Source organism: Battus philenor, unplaced genomic scaffold, assembly GCF_028537555.1.
Source record: "Battus philenor isolate CCGP_79_NKW_IND1 unplaced genomic scaffold, ilBatPhil1.0.hap1 SCAF_17, whole genome shotgun sequence".
Taxonomy (NCBI): domain Eukaryota; kingdom Metazoa; phylum Arthropoda; class Insecta; order Lepidoptera; family Papilionidae; genus Battus; species Battus philenor.
The window spans coordinates 14,129,183-14,142,823 of record NW_027181679.1 but is presented as its reverse complement, the minus strand read 5'-3'; the positions used below and the strand labels follow the sequence as shown (position 1 = coordinate 14,142,823).

Genomic DNA, 13,641 nt, shown 5'->3' with positions numbered 1-13,641 from the left:
TCGTCCAAAACCACCACCAGCTCTGGCGCGTTTAGAAAGACCACTTTCCACTCGGCACAATCTTCAAATTTTAATCAAAATGTCCGGAATGAAAATGTTGCATCTAACCATTCTTTATTTTCTATTTATTATTTATTTAACCATTCTTGCGCTTCCGACAATGTCTAGGACCAGTTTGAACAGGACTAGCGCCACGGGGATCTAGTGTTCAAAAATGAACAAAGTAACAAAATTGAATAAAAGAGAACAAGAACATAAGACGCGGACGCTAACGATTAAATGGAATCGAAACAAAACTGTGTCGCTTTTAGTTTGTAATGATGCTTCTGTAATTCCTAAGCGAACGCCGGTCGTGCGGGTCCGCGCGGGCGGCGCCGCTGCCAGCAGTCACCGGCGGCCGCGCGGCCACGATCGACTTATGGTCCAACGCATTGCGAGCGAATCAACAAAGCAGCGCCCGCGGACACTTTGACCGCTGCTGAGTTTTTTTATACACCGAGCGTATACGTGTTGGTGCAACAACTGCATACATTACTTTATTTAACTGAACGTGTTTTTGACGCGGACGAAATGAAATAAAACAAACGGTATCTAGGTGTACATCTGTTTATATAATTAAAAATATCACAGCGATTAGTTATGTAAACATTTTCTCCCGTCCCCCTGCCCGCGCGCCCCCGGGGGCGCAGTGCGCGCTGGCGTCCCCGCGGGGAGGGCGCGCCGAGCGCGTCGCGGGCGTGCGATGTGCAGCAGTTCGAAAACAACTCGTAACTAAAACGATGCTCTAACTGTTTATTTATGCGTCGGATTCTTTAATTCTTCTCACAAATTATAAAAAAAATTAACGTGCGCAGGGAGCTCGTACCGACCGCTACATGTGACTCCCGCGCGTCTTACAACAGGAAACTTAATGTCTTTTGAACCGCACTAAATAGGAAACATCACAACCACAATTTACACAAGAGGCCCTGTCCTGCGCGCGAACTGTTTACTTCCGCGCACTCTGGACGACCAATGAAACGGGGCCCTTGCTCCGTGTGCGGTATGCAGCGTACGCTACAGTTAAAAAGCTCTCTCAAAAGCCCCCACGTCCTGGTGCAAGCTGCATGCCTGTTGTACCTGCAACGCACTGCTGCAGCAACGGAGCGTGCGCTGCGTGGGCAGACATAGTGCGAGGTAGCGAGGTCCACCTCCACAAGACACTCGAGCAGATACACAGTGTGATTAATTATAGTTGTAAAATCTATAAAGGGAGGAATGTATAACAAAGTTGCTTAAAAGCTTGTACACCTATTTCCAATTCCCTGTAGAAAATAATCATTCTGAACTCTGCTACATAATTTTATTTTTTGTATTAGAATGCGACAGACCAACACAACTTCTAACTATACTGATAATAAACAATAATTAATATTAATATGTAGTAATCCGAATTTTAAAGCTGTTTAGAAGCATTACGTTATTTATTATTTCTGAAACTACTGACTTTTGGATAGGGCGCACCATACATTAGTTGACTGCAACTCGGCTATACATTACCCATTTAAACTTACATCTATAGCCCATCAGCCTATGCATAGAATAACTGTGATAAAGTTGCACGTGGGAGACCTTATATAAGTTACATCGGCGCAGGGCCGCCCGCGCCGCGACAGCGCACAGCAGACAGTCCGGCGAGCCGCGCGCGGACGTCCGGCACAATTTGTAAAGCAGAGGCTACACGCGGGGAGGGAGACGATACGCTCTCGCGGTACAATTTACAAAAATTGTCGCACAACAGTCGCCCGCCGAATATCCACTCTGTGCCGTCGGCTAAGAGCTCCGAATATACTAACGATCTCCGATCCGGTAAAGGGCGCGTCGCGGACATCGACCGACTTCCGGACACTTTGATTGCACTCGCTCGGCGCTTCACCCGGGAACGGGCAGCGGCATCAGCAGATGCACCATTACCTCCTCCGTCCGTGTCGCCAACTTCAAAAACTTGCGATCGTGCGCTCCCACGCGCCCCCGCATGGACTGGTTAAGCACTCCTCACCGGGTAACTAACGACGAAAACCAGTTTTTTGCTCTATAACTCTTCTGCCATAACAAAACAAATTTGACCTATATTTATGTTATTATGATATTTATTTATGTTATTATGATATTTATTTATGTTATTATGATATTTATTTATGTTATTATGATCAATATTTATGTTAATACACGTTGAAGAAAGTCGAGTATGCCACTTATTTATTTGACAAGAGCTGAGGATCCTGCAGTCACCCCGCGCGCCGCCCCCTGTCCTCACCGTGCCAACAATTAGATCTTTTGATATTCTGTCATGATATTCTAGATAGGTACTGATATTCTGTATTCCCGAAACAGAAAGTAAGTGTAAACAGTTTAACAACCAAAAATGAAATATATATATATACATATTCTTCATGTATACATTTTAGTGAACAATACAACCGTAATAAATACATGTGAGAGTGAACACCTGACGGACATAATAAAACAAATGTTGACACACTTTGCCTTCGGAATCTGCACAAAAATGGCCGCCAGTAGCACACGGGCCGTTAGGCGCAGCGAGTTGCTCCCGCCCCGCACCGCACGCCCCCTCGCGTAACGAGCGTGCCAAATCGTTCATTCAGAGAAACAAAGCGCCCGGCAACGACAACTATCGCGGCGCCCGCCCCGTCCCGCTTCATCGCAGGCAACGCTCTACGGGCGCCGTCGGACGGATCCTATGCCTTCCGCAAAACTGTTGTTCCGCAGCCAATACTAACTTTGGCTGCATCGACTTGGGTTGCGGAGACGGCGCCGTCAGCCGGCCGCTGCTGGCTGCGGCGTAGCGCGGCTCGCCCTCGTAGCGAGCAGGTGGCGTCAGCTGTTCGGCGCGCGGCGGGAGGCATCGCCCGCGTCGCAGGCCCTGCAGTCGGGTGGCCCGCGCGACACCCGGTAGCTGCGGCACCGTTTGTCTGGGCTGGTTGCGCGGTCGGCTGTTAGCTTCAGTTCTCGTCTCATGTCAGTGCTTGCATTAAAACGGGAGAGACCACTAATAACAGCATTGTTACGCAACGAATGGAGCACACTATCGAAGTTTTCAAAGCGCGTATTTTAGCGAACATCACGTTTTTACTTTTGTAGAAAATTATCTACATAATTCACATTTATGAAGCACAATCCGGACCACCAAATTCTTTCGTTGTGCTTCTTCAGCCAGTTTCCTCGTCTCCAGGCGCTATGGCCGGCGCCAGTCTTTGCGGCGTAGCGTTTCCAAACACTGCGAGCACGGCGCCGCGGCCCACTGCCGGGCTATTTTTTGTGTCGATCATTAAAACCAACCTTACTGAAAATCAAATAATTTATTTCATATTGTATGACGACCAGCTCCTGTGCGGTTCTAATTTAACGGTTACTTTTTGTAAGGCTAGACACGGGAAACCTCTACATTCCAAAGTTCTCTTTCTTCTGCTATCTAAATTTAACATAACATTGTTTGTTAGACAAAAATGCTTTAATGCGATCACAAGCCACAGAGAACAGCAGAGAGGCGCGCCGCACGCCCGCCGCACTTTTATTTATAACGCGACTGAAATGAAGCGCGACATTGCGCGCTCTCCGCGCTCGGCCGCCCGCGGGGGGCACGGCCGCGGGCGGCGGGGGGAGGCTCAAGTTCGGTACTTAAAATGGCCGATGCTTAGTTTCGTGCTCGCCTGGGGGAGCGGGGCGACGGATGGCTAGGCGGGCTCACGTCGATAATATTATGCTATACGGCGCCGGCCGCACAAAAATTGGGTTTTCGTTTTACGGGAGATAACGCGGACGATCAATTTTGGTCGAAATACAGGAACGAAGCCCGGTCGCCGCTCGAACATTCTGCAACAGCGGCAGGATTGCCATGCCGCGGGAGCATCCGCGCGGAGACACATTTGACCATAATAATAAATTTATCTGTCGGCCCGTCCGCTTCGCAGGAAGCGTGCGTCCGCCGGCGACGGACAAACGCTCTGCGGCCGCGTAGTTCGGCGGCGCTGACATTTTCTCTTATCGTCCCTTTCGAAATAAAAAAAGCAGTGCAGAATTATTGTCCCCGTCGTCAAACAACCGCAAACTCCGAATGTATGCGCCATCTGTTGCGACAATTCGTTATGTGACCGATTAAGACTGCTTCGCGGCACAAGTAACACAATCACTCACAAATATAATAACACCGACGCTCCAGCTGTCAAATATTTTTAAAATGTTTGCAGCTCCCAATGAACACCAACGCATGAATGTCAAAACAATGGATATTTACTTTATGAAATCATAGACGATTGAAAAGAACTGTGCGCTCGAGAACGCGTGACAAATTTTAAAAAGAGATAATCAATAATTGAAATGTCACCACGCTCGACGGAGGTGCGATAAGAACAAATTTCAAGATGGGTGGATTATTCTTGGAAATAGTATGAGATATCGTAAAGTAGCGGTCAGCTGACGCGCGTGCTGTTGCGTCCTGTGCCCCCTTTCATAGTTTGCTACTGTTTATTCAAATCACCGGTGACAAAGTGATGATGAAAAATACAGCTCCACGATCTGTCCGTCGCACACCAAACACCTCTAGTTTCCTTGCGATTGTTGACGCCCACACCAGTCGCCTGTCCCTTTCGTTTGCTCACGAGTGCGGTTGAGAGAGCGCTATATGGCCGCAGCGGTGAGTTGCGCGCGCGGTGACACTAAATAATGCTAAAACCGTTTATTTGGTGCTCACATTAATTACAATTTAATTCCGTGCCGCGTATAAGTATGTTACTACTGTAAATGTTAAATTGTTTTGACCTTAACATTTTAGCGTTTATTACAAAGATATAGAAGACCTAGCAATTTTGCGAAGTTCATGAATCACTGGGCACTGTAAGGTAAACATCATTTGTTTAAAAAAAAAAACTCTGAATAATGTCCATAGACACGAGCAAGCGTCACCGTGTAAAGTAATAGAAGCGTCGTCCGCATTATTTTAATTAAACCGTGGACGGTACAGGTTCAGTTGAAACGTATGGAATGGGCTTCTTCTCCACAAAGTGATCAGTGGTGCTGTCAGTCATGAAGGCGCTGACTTTCAATGTACTACGCGAGCTGTCGTTACCATAGAAATAAGTTTCGTGCGCATCGGCACAGTTCCAAAGCAGGCAGGTTTTCAAAAAGAACCAAAGGAAGTTATTTGTTTGTCCTTCGAAGTTCTATTTCTAATGACTAAGCTTCGGGATCTGTTCTTTGGCCCAAAACATTGGTACTGCAAATGTTTGCAGATGTCTGTACTAAATACAATGCTTTATTAGTACAATGGTATAGTTTGTTAGGCTTTTTAAGCCTCACAATGATGTCATATGTAAGTTTTGATTCATTATTTTTTGATTATTTATATAAACAGCATTTCATTCACTTATACCAAGTGGATGCTGTTTAAGACCTTTGGTTGGTGTTGGTAAGTGGACAAGTTGATCAAGTTTGTAAATGTCCCATTAAACTCATTTTGTTTATTTTTGAGGTTATTTCTAATCTGTAGTTATTTGTACCGTTAGGTATTTTTGTTTGCTTATTTTGGGTTGTACAGTTTGTTTTAAATGAGAATATAAGCTTAATATTCTAGTAAATTGTAATACCGGTAAACTAACTTTGTTCATAAAATAAATAAATATTTAAAAATATAAACGTACCTCAGGTCGGCGACAGAGCATTTCATTTTTACATTCGTGACATTAAATTAAAATTAGATAAATTATAGTAGTCGTAGTGTTATGCGCAACAAATAAAAGTATTTTGGTAGGACGCGCAACAACGCGCCACTGCACGCGCTTGCGGCCCGCGCGCACTTAAAGCGGAACGATTGTGTGAAGTAAGCGCTGAACAAAGTGATCTAGATTAACTTTCGCTGGATCCTGTGCCGCGCCCGACGCGACCGTCCGCGGAGCGTCCCCCTGCGCGGCAACTGCACCGAACATTCGGAAAAGCAGTCGCAAGCGGGCCCGTGGCCGCGCGAAACGGGCCTGGCGCCGGCGGCAGGCGCCAGCGCTGTTGCGAGTTTGCTTTCCTAACGGAACAAACCTAACGAGCTGTGGCTTTAGCCTAATGTGCAACAGCTAACGACGCGGCGGGTCGGCAAACGTCGACACGAAAACAATGTTTCGCTTTAAACATAAACTTGTGATATACTGTCTGCCGCAGTTTTGTAATGCATGATTAACCAATTCTTCTGTATTAATGCGCCGCACTATCGTAAACAACAGAATCGTCAAGTTTCGGCACGCGGAGCCTGCGGGCCGCGCTCCGATCGCCTTGTTGGCAAGATTTTCTTCTTAACGCTTAACGAATTCGCCGCCGGGGGGCGATACACTTTGCAGCGATTACACCTTTTCGTTTTAATATAACAATTACAGTGCAGTCCGTGCCGGCGGCGCGCGGCTTGCGCCAGTAAAAAGCAACAATAAACGTTTTTACAAGGCGAACATAAAATAAATGCAGCTGTAATTTCTTCCCGGCGAGCGGTACGGTGGCGCGGGGCGGGGTCGCGGGCCGCGGGGCGGCGGGCACCGATCATACATTAGTCTCGATGTTTATGCCGCGCCGCGCGCGCGGGTGCTAATTCGCCACAGCCGATGCCACCCCATTATGCACGCCGCGCGGAGAACAGAATCGTGATCGGAAAATCTAGAGGGGCGTTGCGCAACCGCTCCGACGCAGCGACGCGCTGCTGCCGAGCTGTACTATGCACTACGAAGCGGCGCAGCGGTGGAGTCCCGCGATACCATTATTCTATTCGCATCTTCAGCTCCTCCCGGAGCCAGCGCCCGCGTGCGGCCCCGGAGCACACAGCGGGCGACGCGCCCGCTTCCATTGTCTCGCCACGGGCAGCCGCGGCGCGGGCTCCGCTGACTCAGTGTTATGAGAATGATCTTGCACAATTATAATTCGCTCTATAACGAGACAATGCCGCATTGAAATTATGCATTTGAATAAAAGTCCGCCCGCACACGCGCAGTGTGCACACACACGCACTGCGTATCATATTCACATCACACGATACCCGTAATGTATAAACACGTTAACAGAATTACTAATGACGTCACGCGTGGCAATTAAACCATTTAGTGAAAAGTCATCGGGCGGAACACGCGATACCGCTATTCCCAACAGCTCATTTAATATTACACGGGTCTGGCGAGAGAGTTCCGACGTCAAACATTAGCGACTGGCTTTGGAAACTGAACGACAAACGGAATACTAATTTTGTAAGACATCGGTAATCAGCAGTACACACGGATGCGCAGTGAGCGGTTGCAAACGCGGTGCCCGCGCCGACCACGACACGAGAGGCACGAGAAATGAAAAATAAAACAAAACGCGCGCCGCTGCCACAGCTCTGCGAACGTGAGCGACCCTCGCGGATGGCCAGGGTTGGTCGGGTCAGTGTCTCTGCTTGCGTAATAGACCGCTTGACGACTCGTGCTCTTCTTCAAAGTAAAGTTTGCAAAGCGCCGTCGGGAACGCGCCCGCTCCATATTCGATTATGAATCAAGTCCATCAACCCCTCCGATTTCACAGCAACACGACCCGCACGACAGAGCTCGAAGGTTTACAACTTGCTTCAAAATAATGTTTTATTTCAGTAACACTCTCCAACACGGACCGCGTTGCCCCAAAAAGCACCCCGGCCGGTACAAAAACCATTCAATTCCCGATGCACAATATATTTCCAACAATGGCAACAACCCGCTACGAACATCTTTGCCACTTTACGACCTCTACCGTCATCCTTTTTATATATTTCACAAAATGTATTGTAGGGTCCCTTTGTCGGTGCTGCCTCGGTTTATTTCGGAGAGCCGGGGGTGCCGTATCGACCGTTGCGAGTTGTTAGCCGATCGAGAGCTTTCCGAGAAGGTCCGGCCGCCGTGTACCGGGACCGCTATGGGCTGCTACGGCCCGGTATCGCGCAGGCCGCACGGCCACACGCACGCACACTACGCACACGCGCGGAGGTAAATGAAACGAGGCTTTAGGGATTTTTGTAAAAAGATAGTTATATTTTTGGCATTGGACTATGACACAATATAATACTATGATATGCTAAGTAAGCGTTTTATAAAGACTTTTACATGCCGAATATTTGTTAATCAGACTATTCATCAGAGGACTCTTCGTATATAATTCCAACAAACGTAACCGCTGACAAAATGAGAGTTAAGACACGACTCTAGCTTCACCGCCGGGAATGTTCTAGAAGTCATCTATTCGAAAACATAACTATGTCTAGTTTTATTTGTAATATTTTCTCACTTTCGTTTTTATTCTATAGGTACATATTCATTATAATACAAGTTTTGAACATATAGTATCGATATGACATCTTACACAAAAACGCAACGAATCAGCGACGGTAGATAATGAACAAGAAGCCGCGCGCCGCGCCGCACAGGTACTCTCGGTATCGGTCCGTCCGACGCGCACTGCACCGCGCCACCGCACACCGCACTACCGCTACATGTAGATGGGCAGCTGCTGCAGCGCACGCTTGTCAAAGCGCTCGAAGCGCTCCAGCCTCTCGAAGCGCTCCAGGCGCTCGAAGTGCGCGGGCGGCGGCAGCGCGTCGGGCGGCAGGTAGGGGTGCGGCTTGAGGCGCGCGCGCGCCAGCTTGGCCAGCTCGGGTTCGGGCGCGCCCGGCGGCCGGCAGCAGCGGCGGCGCCGCCGCTCGCAGCCGCCCGCCTCGCGCGGCAGGTTGTTCACGAACGGCACGCGCCGCAGGCTCTCGAGCCTCCGGAAGTGCGACGGGTGGATCATGAGCAGCGGCTCGATCTTGACGCCCTGCGGGGGCTTGGCACAGTCGGGAAGCTCGTATTCGATACTGCAGTCTACGTGTAAAGGCACCGAGTAATCCTTGGGGGCGAGCGACGCCGGCCGGGCGTCCCGCCGGAAGCGGTCGGCGGCGCCGAAGTCGGCCTCGCCGCGGGCGTAGCCCGTCATCGCGGCGGGCGCGGCCTCACGGCATGTGCGCCGCGGGGCGCGCGCCGATCAGCTGATTGTGAAGGCCGAGACGCACAGACGTGCGTACGTAACGGCGGCTGTCGCGAGACTGCGGCGGCGAGCGCGGGCGCTTGCGCGGCGCTCCCCGCGGCGCCGCGCCCCGTCACCCGCGCACCGCCGCACTACCCCCGCTGCCCGGCTGCCGGGGCCCGATCGATAAAGATGGCGGCGAGCTGCGGCGGCGGCGCGCAGGCGCGGGACGTATGCGGGGCGGCGGAGCGGGCCGCGGGGCGCCCCGGCGCGAATGTCAAACAGCTGACTGCGAATGTAGGAGGCGGCTCGTGTTTATCGGAAAACATCTCCGCGCCGTACACGCACGCACACGCGCGTACGGGCACACACGCGCACACACACGCACGCCCGCCGAGGCGACGCGGCGACGCGGCGGGGCTAGCGGAACCGGAGCACTCGAAACTATGACTAACTTCTCAAGATGCGATAGATAAAAGGCCGAGCTAGTTTTTTCTGCTGAAACTATTACTCAGAGCCGACTACCAGAGACTCGGAGATTAAAATACATTCTTTTAAACTTGTACTTCAACCATTCAATGAAAAAATGTAAAATAAACGTGGCATTGTTGCCTTGCACGTCGAGCGATGACAATTGGAAACACGCATGTTAAAGAGGAAAGAGCAAATGTAAATAATGCCTTTAAATACAATAGCCACTGCATTGTCTTTCCATTGTTTCCATTAATAATTCGCTTGATACCTCTACCAAGTGTTCTATTGCGGGAATTCGTCGCATGATGGAATTCTAAAATTCTCCTTAACGACGGCGACAAACGCTTATCATGAAACTCGATTGGTGCAGAGATCTGTGCGGTGCGATTCGTCTCGGGAAGGTGCGACGTGCAAGCAGGGCTGCGAGCAGGCGAGCTGTGGTACCCCGCGAAGACGCTGCAGAGGTCCGGGCGAAGGTCCGGCCGCGGGCGCGCCGTCAATACATAACGATTATGGAATGTATCGACACGGCGCTGCCCAAGTGCGCGCGGGCGAGCGCGGGGCCGGGCGGGGCGCGGGGCGCGGACGGCCGTTCGTTTCGACTCCGATTTAGTCTAGATAAATGTTTTGACTTGAAATGTAAAAAAGCTACGTAGAGTTTTCAGTTTCCCTTTGCTCGTAGCTTGTCGACGTCCATTTTGTTTATGGACTGTGTTCCTTATATGTAATACTTGCTCGCTAGACTTCATGTCTAAAACTATTGGCCTGTCGCAGTCAATAAATAAAAATTGTATCTTTTTGAGTCATACCTTTATTTTATAATTTAACGTTTTCATCAAAAAGTTACTTACAGCAATAAGCTTTCAATTACGATTTCAGTAACAATGTAAATATTCAAATTGTATATATTTTTCTTTTGAGTTTCGTCAAATATGTGACAGTGACAGGCATTTTTTTACTTTGCGGCAAAGTAAAAAAAGAGAGTGGGAAAGGATAAAAGAATAGTTTTTACTATTTTACTCCGCATACGTACTTTCTCCCGATCTTAATGAAAATGAGGAAAAAATCCGCTGTATTGGCGGAGCCGTCGTTAAATTTTGTACACAGACGCACTGGGCCATTAACTTCATTTATATCCTCGGTCGAGGAAGAATTTTCTTTTGCATTTTATGGGAAATTCGTGACGTGCAGTACGTCAGAGACATACTTTTTCAGAGTCTATTTACATTTAAGTTTAGTATATAAGTGCCATTATGTTAGATGACTTTTGCCTTCTTGTAGATAGTGACAATAAAATTGCTGCAAAAGTTTTAGGAGTGCTGATCCTAACAATGCGTCAAGTAGTTTTAGAAGTCGTATATTGAAGTTGATCTGACGCTGCCAAAGAATTCAGATGAGACCGAAACAGGTGGAAATTCCAAGTGTTAACAAATGCTGTTTCAATTCCTCTGTATACGCAGCATCACCTTGTTGCCAGTTAAGCCAAGTTTAGCCACAATCTGAAGCCTAGCCGATTTTTGACCACGACCTTTTTCATATGTTCAAGTCGTACATCGTAATTTTATATTTGCTAATTATCAACCTCAGCAAAGACGGTTTTTTTTCATTAGGTCTCAATAAAGAATTACTAGTGAGCACGTGGTGCTCATTTGTAATAGTTTCTTTGTGCGAGAGCTTGTATTTGCCTGATATCGAACTTTGGTATTTTTCCATCGGGTCGAAGCTAATTAGTGGTTAATTTTCAATTCCCGGGCCGCGTCGTTACCAATGACAAGTCTCTTCTTCGTTCTTACTCTACGTGATCGATGACTGCGGTCATTTTATCCATAACAGGACTTATTCTCGCGCGGTCACATTGTGAGGAGTGACGCATGACGCGGCGCGGTAATGGTGCTCTGTGCCGTAAAGAGAGTGCGGTCTGCTCTGACTGCTCTGACCCGCGCATTACTGCCTAACGACGACTGAGGCGGGTGCAGACAGCCAGCGGCAAGGTTCGGTATAATCTGTGAGCGAGCTAGTGAGGCAGCGTGCATCCCGCGGTGACCACGCCATGCGTAAATAGGAACAAAGCGAACCCTTTCCCAGCGCGGGAGCACGGAATGCTAAGCCGGTACCCTCGGTCTCTTGATCTTCCCTTCCTGTAGGGAACTGGAGACCCGCCCGTCTTCACCCTTTCACGTCATGAACTGGTACGGACGGGGCTGTCGTCCGCTGCGACGTTTGCTTTGAATCGAGCCGCCGGTCTCGCGGCGTGCGAGCGAAATGGCCGTCGTGCACGTGCGCGAGTGAGACGGTCGTCCGGCGCGCCGTCCTTGTCGCGCGCAACCGCACGCGGCGCGCCGGGCTGACGTTGACGAGCCCGCTCCCCAATGTCGGCAGCGCGGGAGAGCTCCACCAGTAAAAACAGCGCCCGACACTGCCACAAACACACTGCGCGCCGAATAACAACACTTGGCTCCGCGGGCCTGCAGACAAAATGAAGGAAGACATGGAAAAAACTTTGGTGCATTTGGTCGCAGCCCGACGCCTGTGCAGTAACCGCGAGGTCGGCACAACTGCACAACGCAGCTCCACGCAAAGATACGTGTGCCGGCGGTTATGCTTCAACTGACATGAAATGTAATATGTGCCCGACCAGTTCGGGTGAGACGGCGAGTGGCCGCTGCGGCGCCCGGCGGTCGGGCGGCGCGCCGTATCCTCAAATTTACATTCTGAGGCGATATCTTTTATTTGCTGTATAATTTGGCACGTCGCGGTCGCGGAGTCCCTGCGCCGACTGGGAAGCGTTGCCGCAGTATTTGTAACATCATCGTTTCTGGCCTCCGCGGAGGTTGTTAATCAACGTTATGAAGAATGCTTCAGCGCATAAAACAATAGAGTGGTTCCCGATGATGTGTCAGTGGTCGTGTATTCAAGCCACCAGGACAAGTTGACATGGACTGTAGTGATAATGTGAAAGTGTTCTCACGCGGCGAGACGAGGCGGCAGCGACTTTAAGCAGCGGCTAATTCGATGCGTCCGGCGCCGCGGCCCCCGGGCGGAGTGCGTTCGAAACACGATCGGCCCGCGTCCGCCCGCGGCTCCACGTCAACTCGAGCATGCAACAGCCGACCGTCCGAACGCGAACTAGCAGTTCCGACCGCCAAAGCTACGCCGCGTCGTAAATACAAGCGAATTGAACTGAATAAAAACAAAATCACAAATATGGTACCTGGTTCATTATGCCTGAGCTTACATACACTATTGTAGTTTGTATCCGGTAACACCTGTTGACACATTGAAAATAGCGAGTTATGATAAATATTGTTGGTTGCCGGTGCGCCGGGTGCTGCTGCGACGGTTGCTTGAACACGTCGTCTGCAATGTGTCATGTTCGCGGCAGCTGTGTTAATTTGAAGTCGTGAAGTACAGAACTAAAGGAAGAAGGATTGTTATGTTATACCGTCATGCTATAATATACTTCTGTCTTCTCCGTTCTGTTCAAGTCGACGCTGTTGGCCTTGCGGACTATTACAGCTTCGATGAAATGAGTTTGCCGAAACAGTGCCTCGTGAACCCAAAAACATTATTTGCATACGACACGCAACAGAGAAAATGTGTTTGAAAAATTTCAAGTCGATTAATATAAATAGCAGTGATGGGCTACAAAATTGGTTACAATATTCAAATTTTTCGTAACGATTAAATTGCACTCATATGTGAGATTCGTCGGAAAATGTTGCTCGGCTGCGACGTTCGTGGCTAAACAGGCTAGTGAACACGCACGACGTGTTAGCTGATACAGTTCCACGACAGTCTGTTGGTTACTACGGGACGAGCTCCTGCACGCGGCCGCCGCGCAGGCGCAGCGCCGGCTCAGTCTGCGCCGCGGCGCTGGTGCCGTGCGAGCTGCTAATGTTATTATTTACGATTGTGCGAGCGCCGTGCCCGTGTTGCGTGCAGTGGGCGCAGTGAGCGCGCGCGCGTGTGTGGGTGTGCGTGCATGGACGTGCGCGCGTGTGCGTACGAGCTGCGCTCGCACGTTATTGAACAGCATCGTGCGGGTTTAATAGTTTCATTTGTGAACATTTGATCCGGCGGGCGCGGGGAGTGCGAGGGTTGCGGGGGCACGGGCGTCGCAGTTTCGAGCAGGCGGGC

The 13,641-nt window shown here is 49.8% G+C and overlaps 1 protein-coding gene across 1 annotated transcript; it reads right to left on the bottom strand.

Moving 5' to 3' along the window:
* Positions 1-590: 590 nt before the first annotated feature.
* Positions 591-9,100, bottom strand: corto (centrosomal and chromosomal factor corto). The gene is made up of 2 exons (XM_068763048.1): positions 2,781-9,100; positions 591-2,045 (listed from the first exon to the last, which is right to left on the bottom strand). The coding sequence occupies exon 1, from the start codon at positions 8,998-9,000 to the stop codon at positions 8,518-8,520; it is 483 nt and encodes a 160-aa protein (XP_068619149.1). The 5' UTR covers positions 9,001-9,100; the 3' UTR covers positions 591-2,045; positions 2,781-8,517.
* Positions 9,101-13,641: the final 4,541 nt, after the last annotated feature.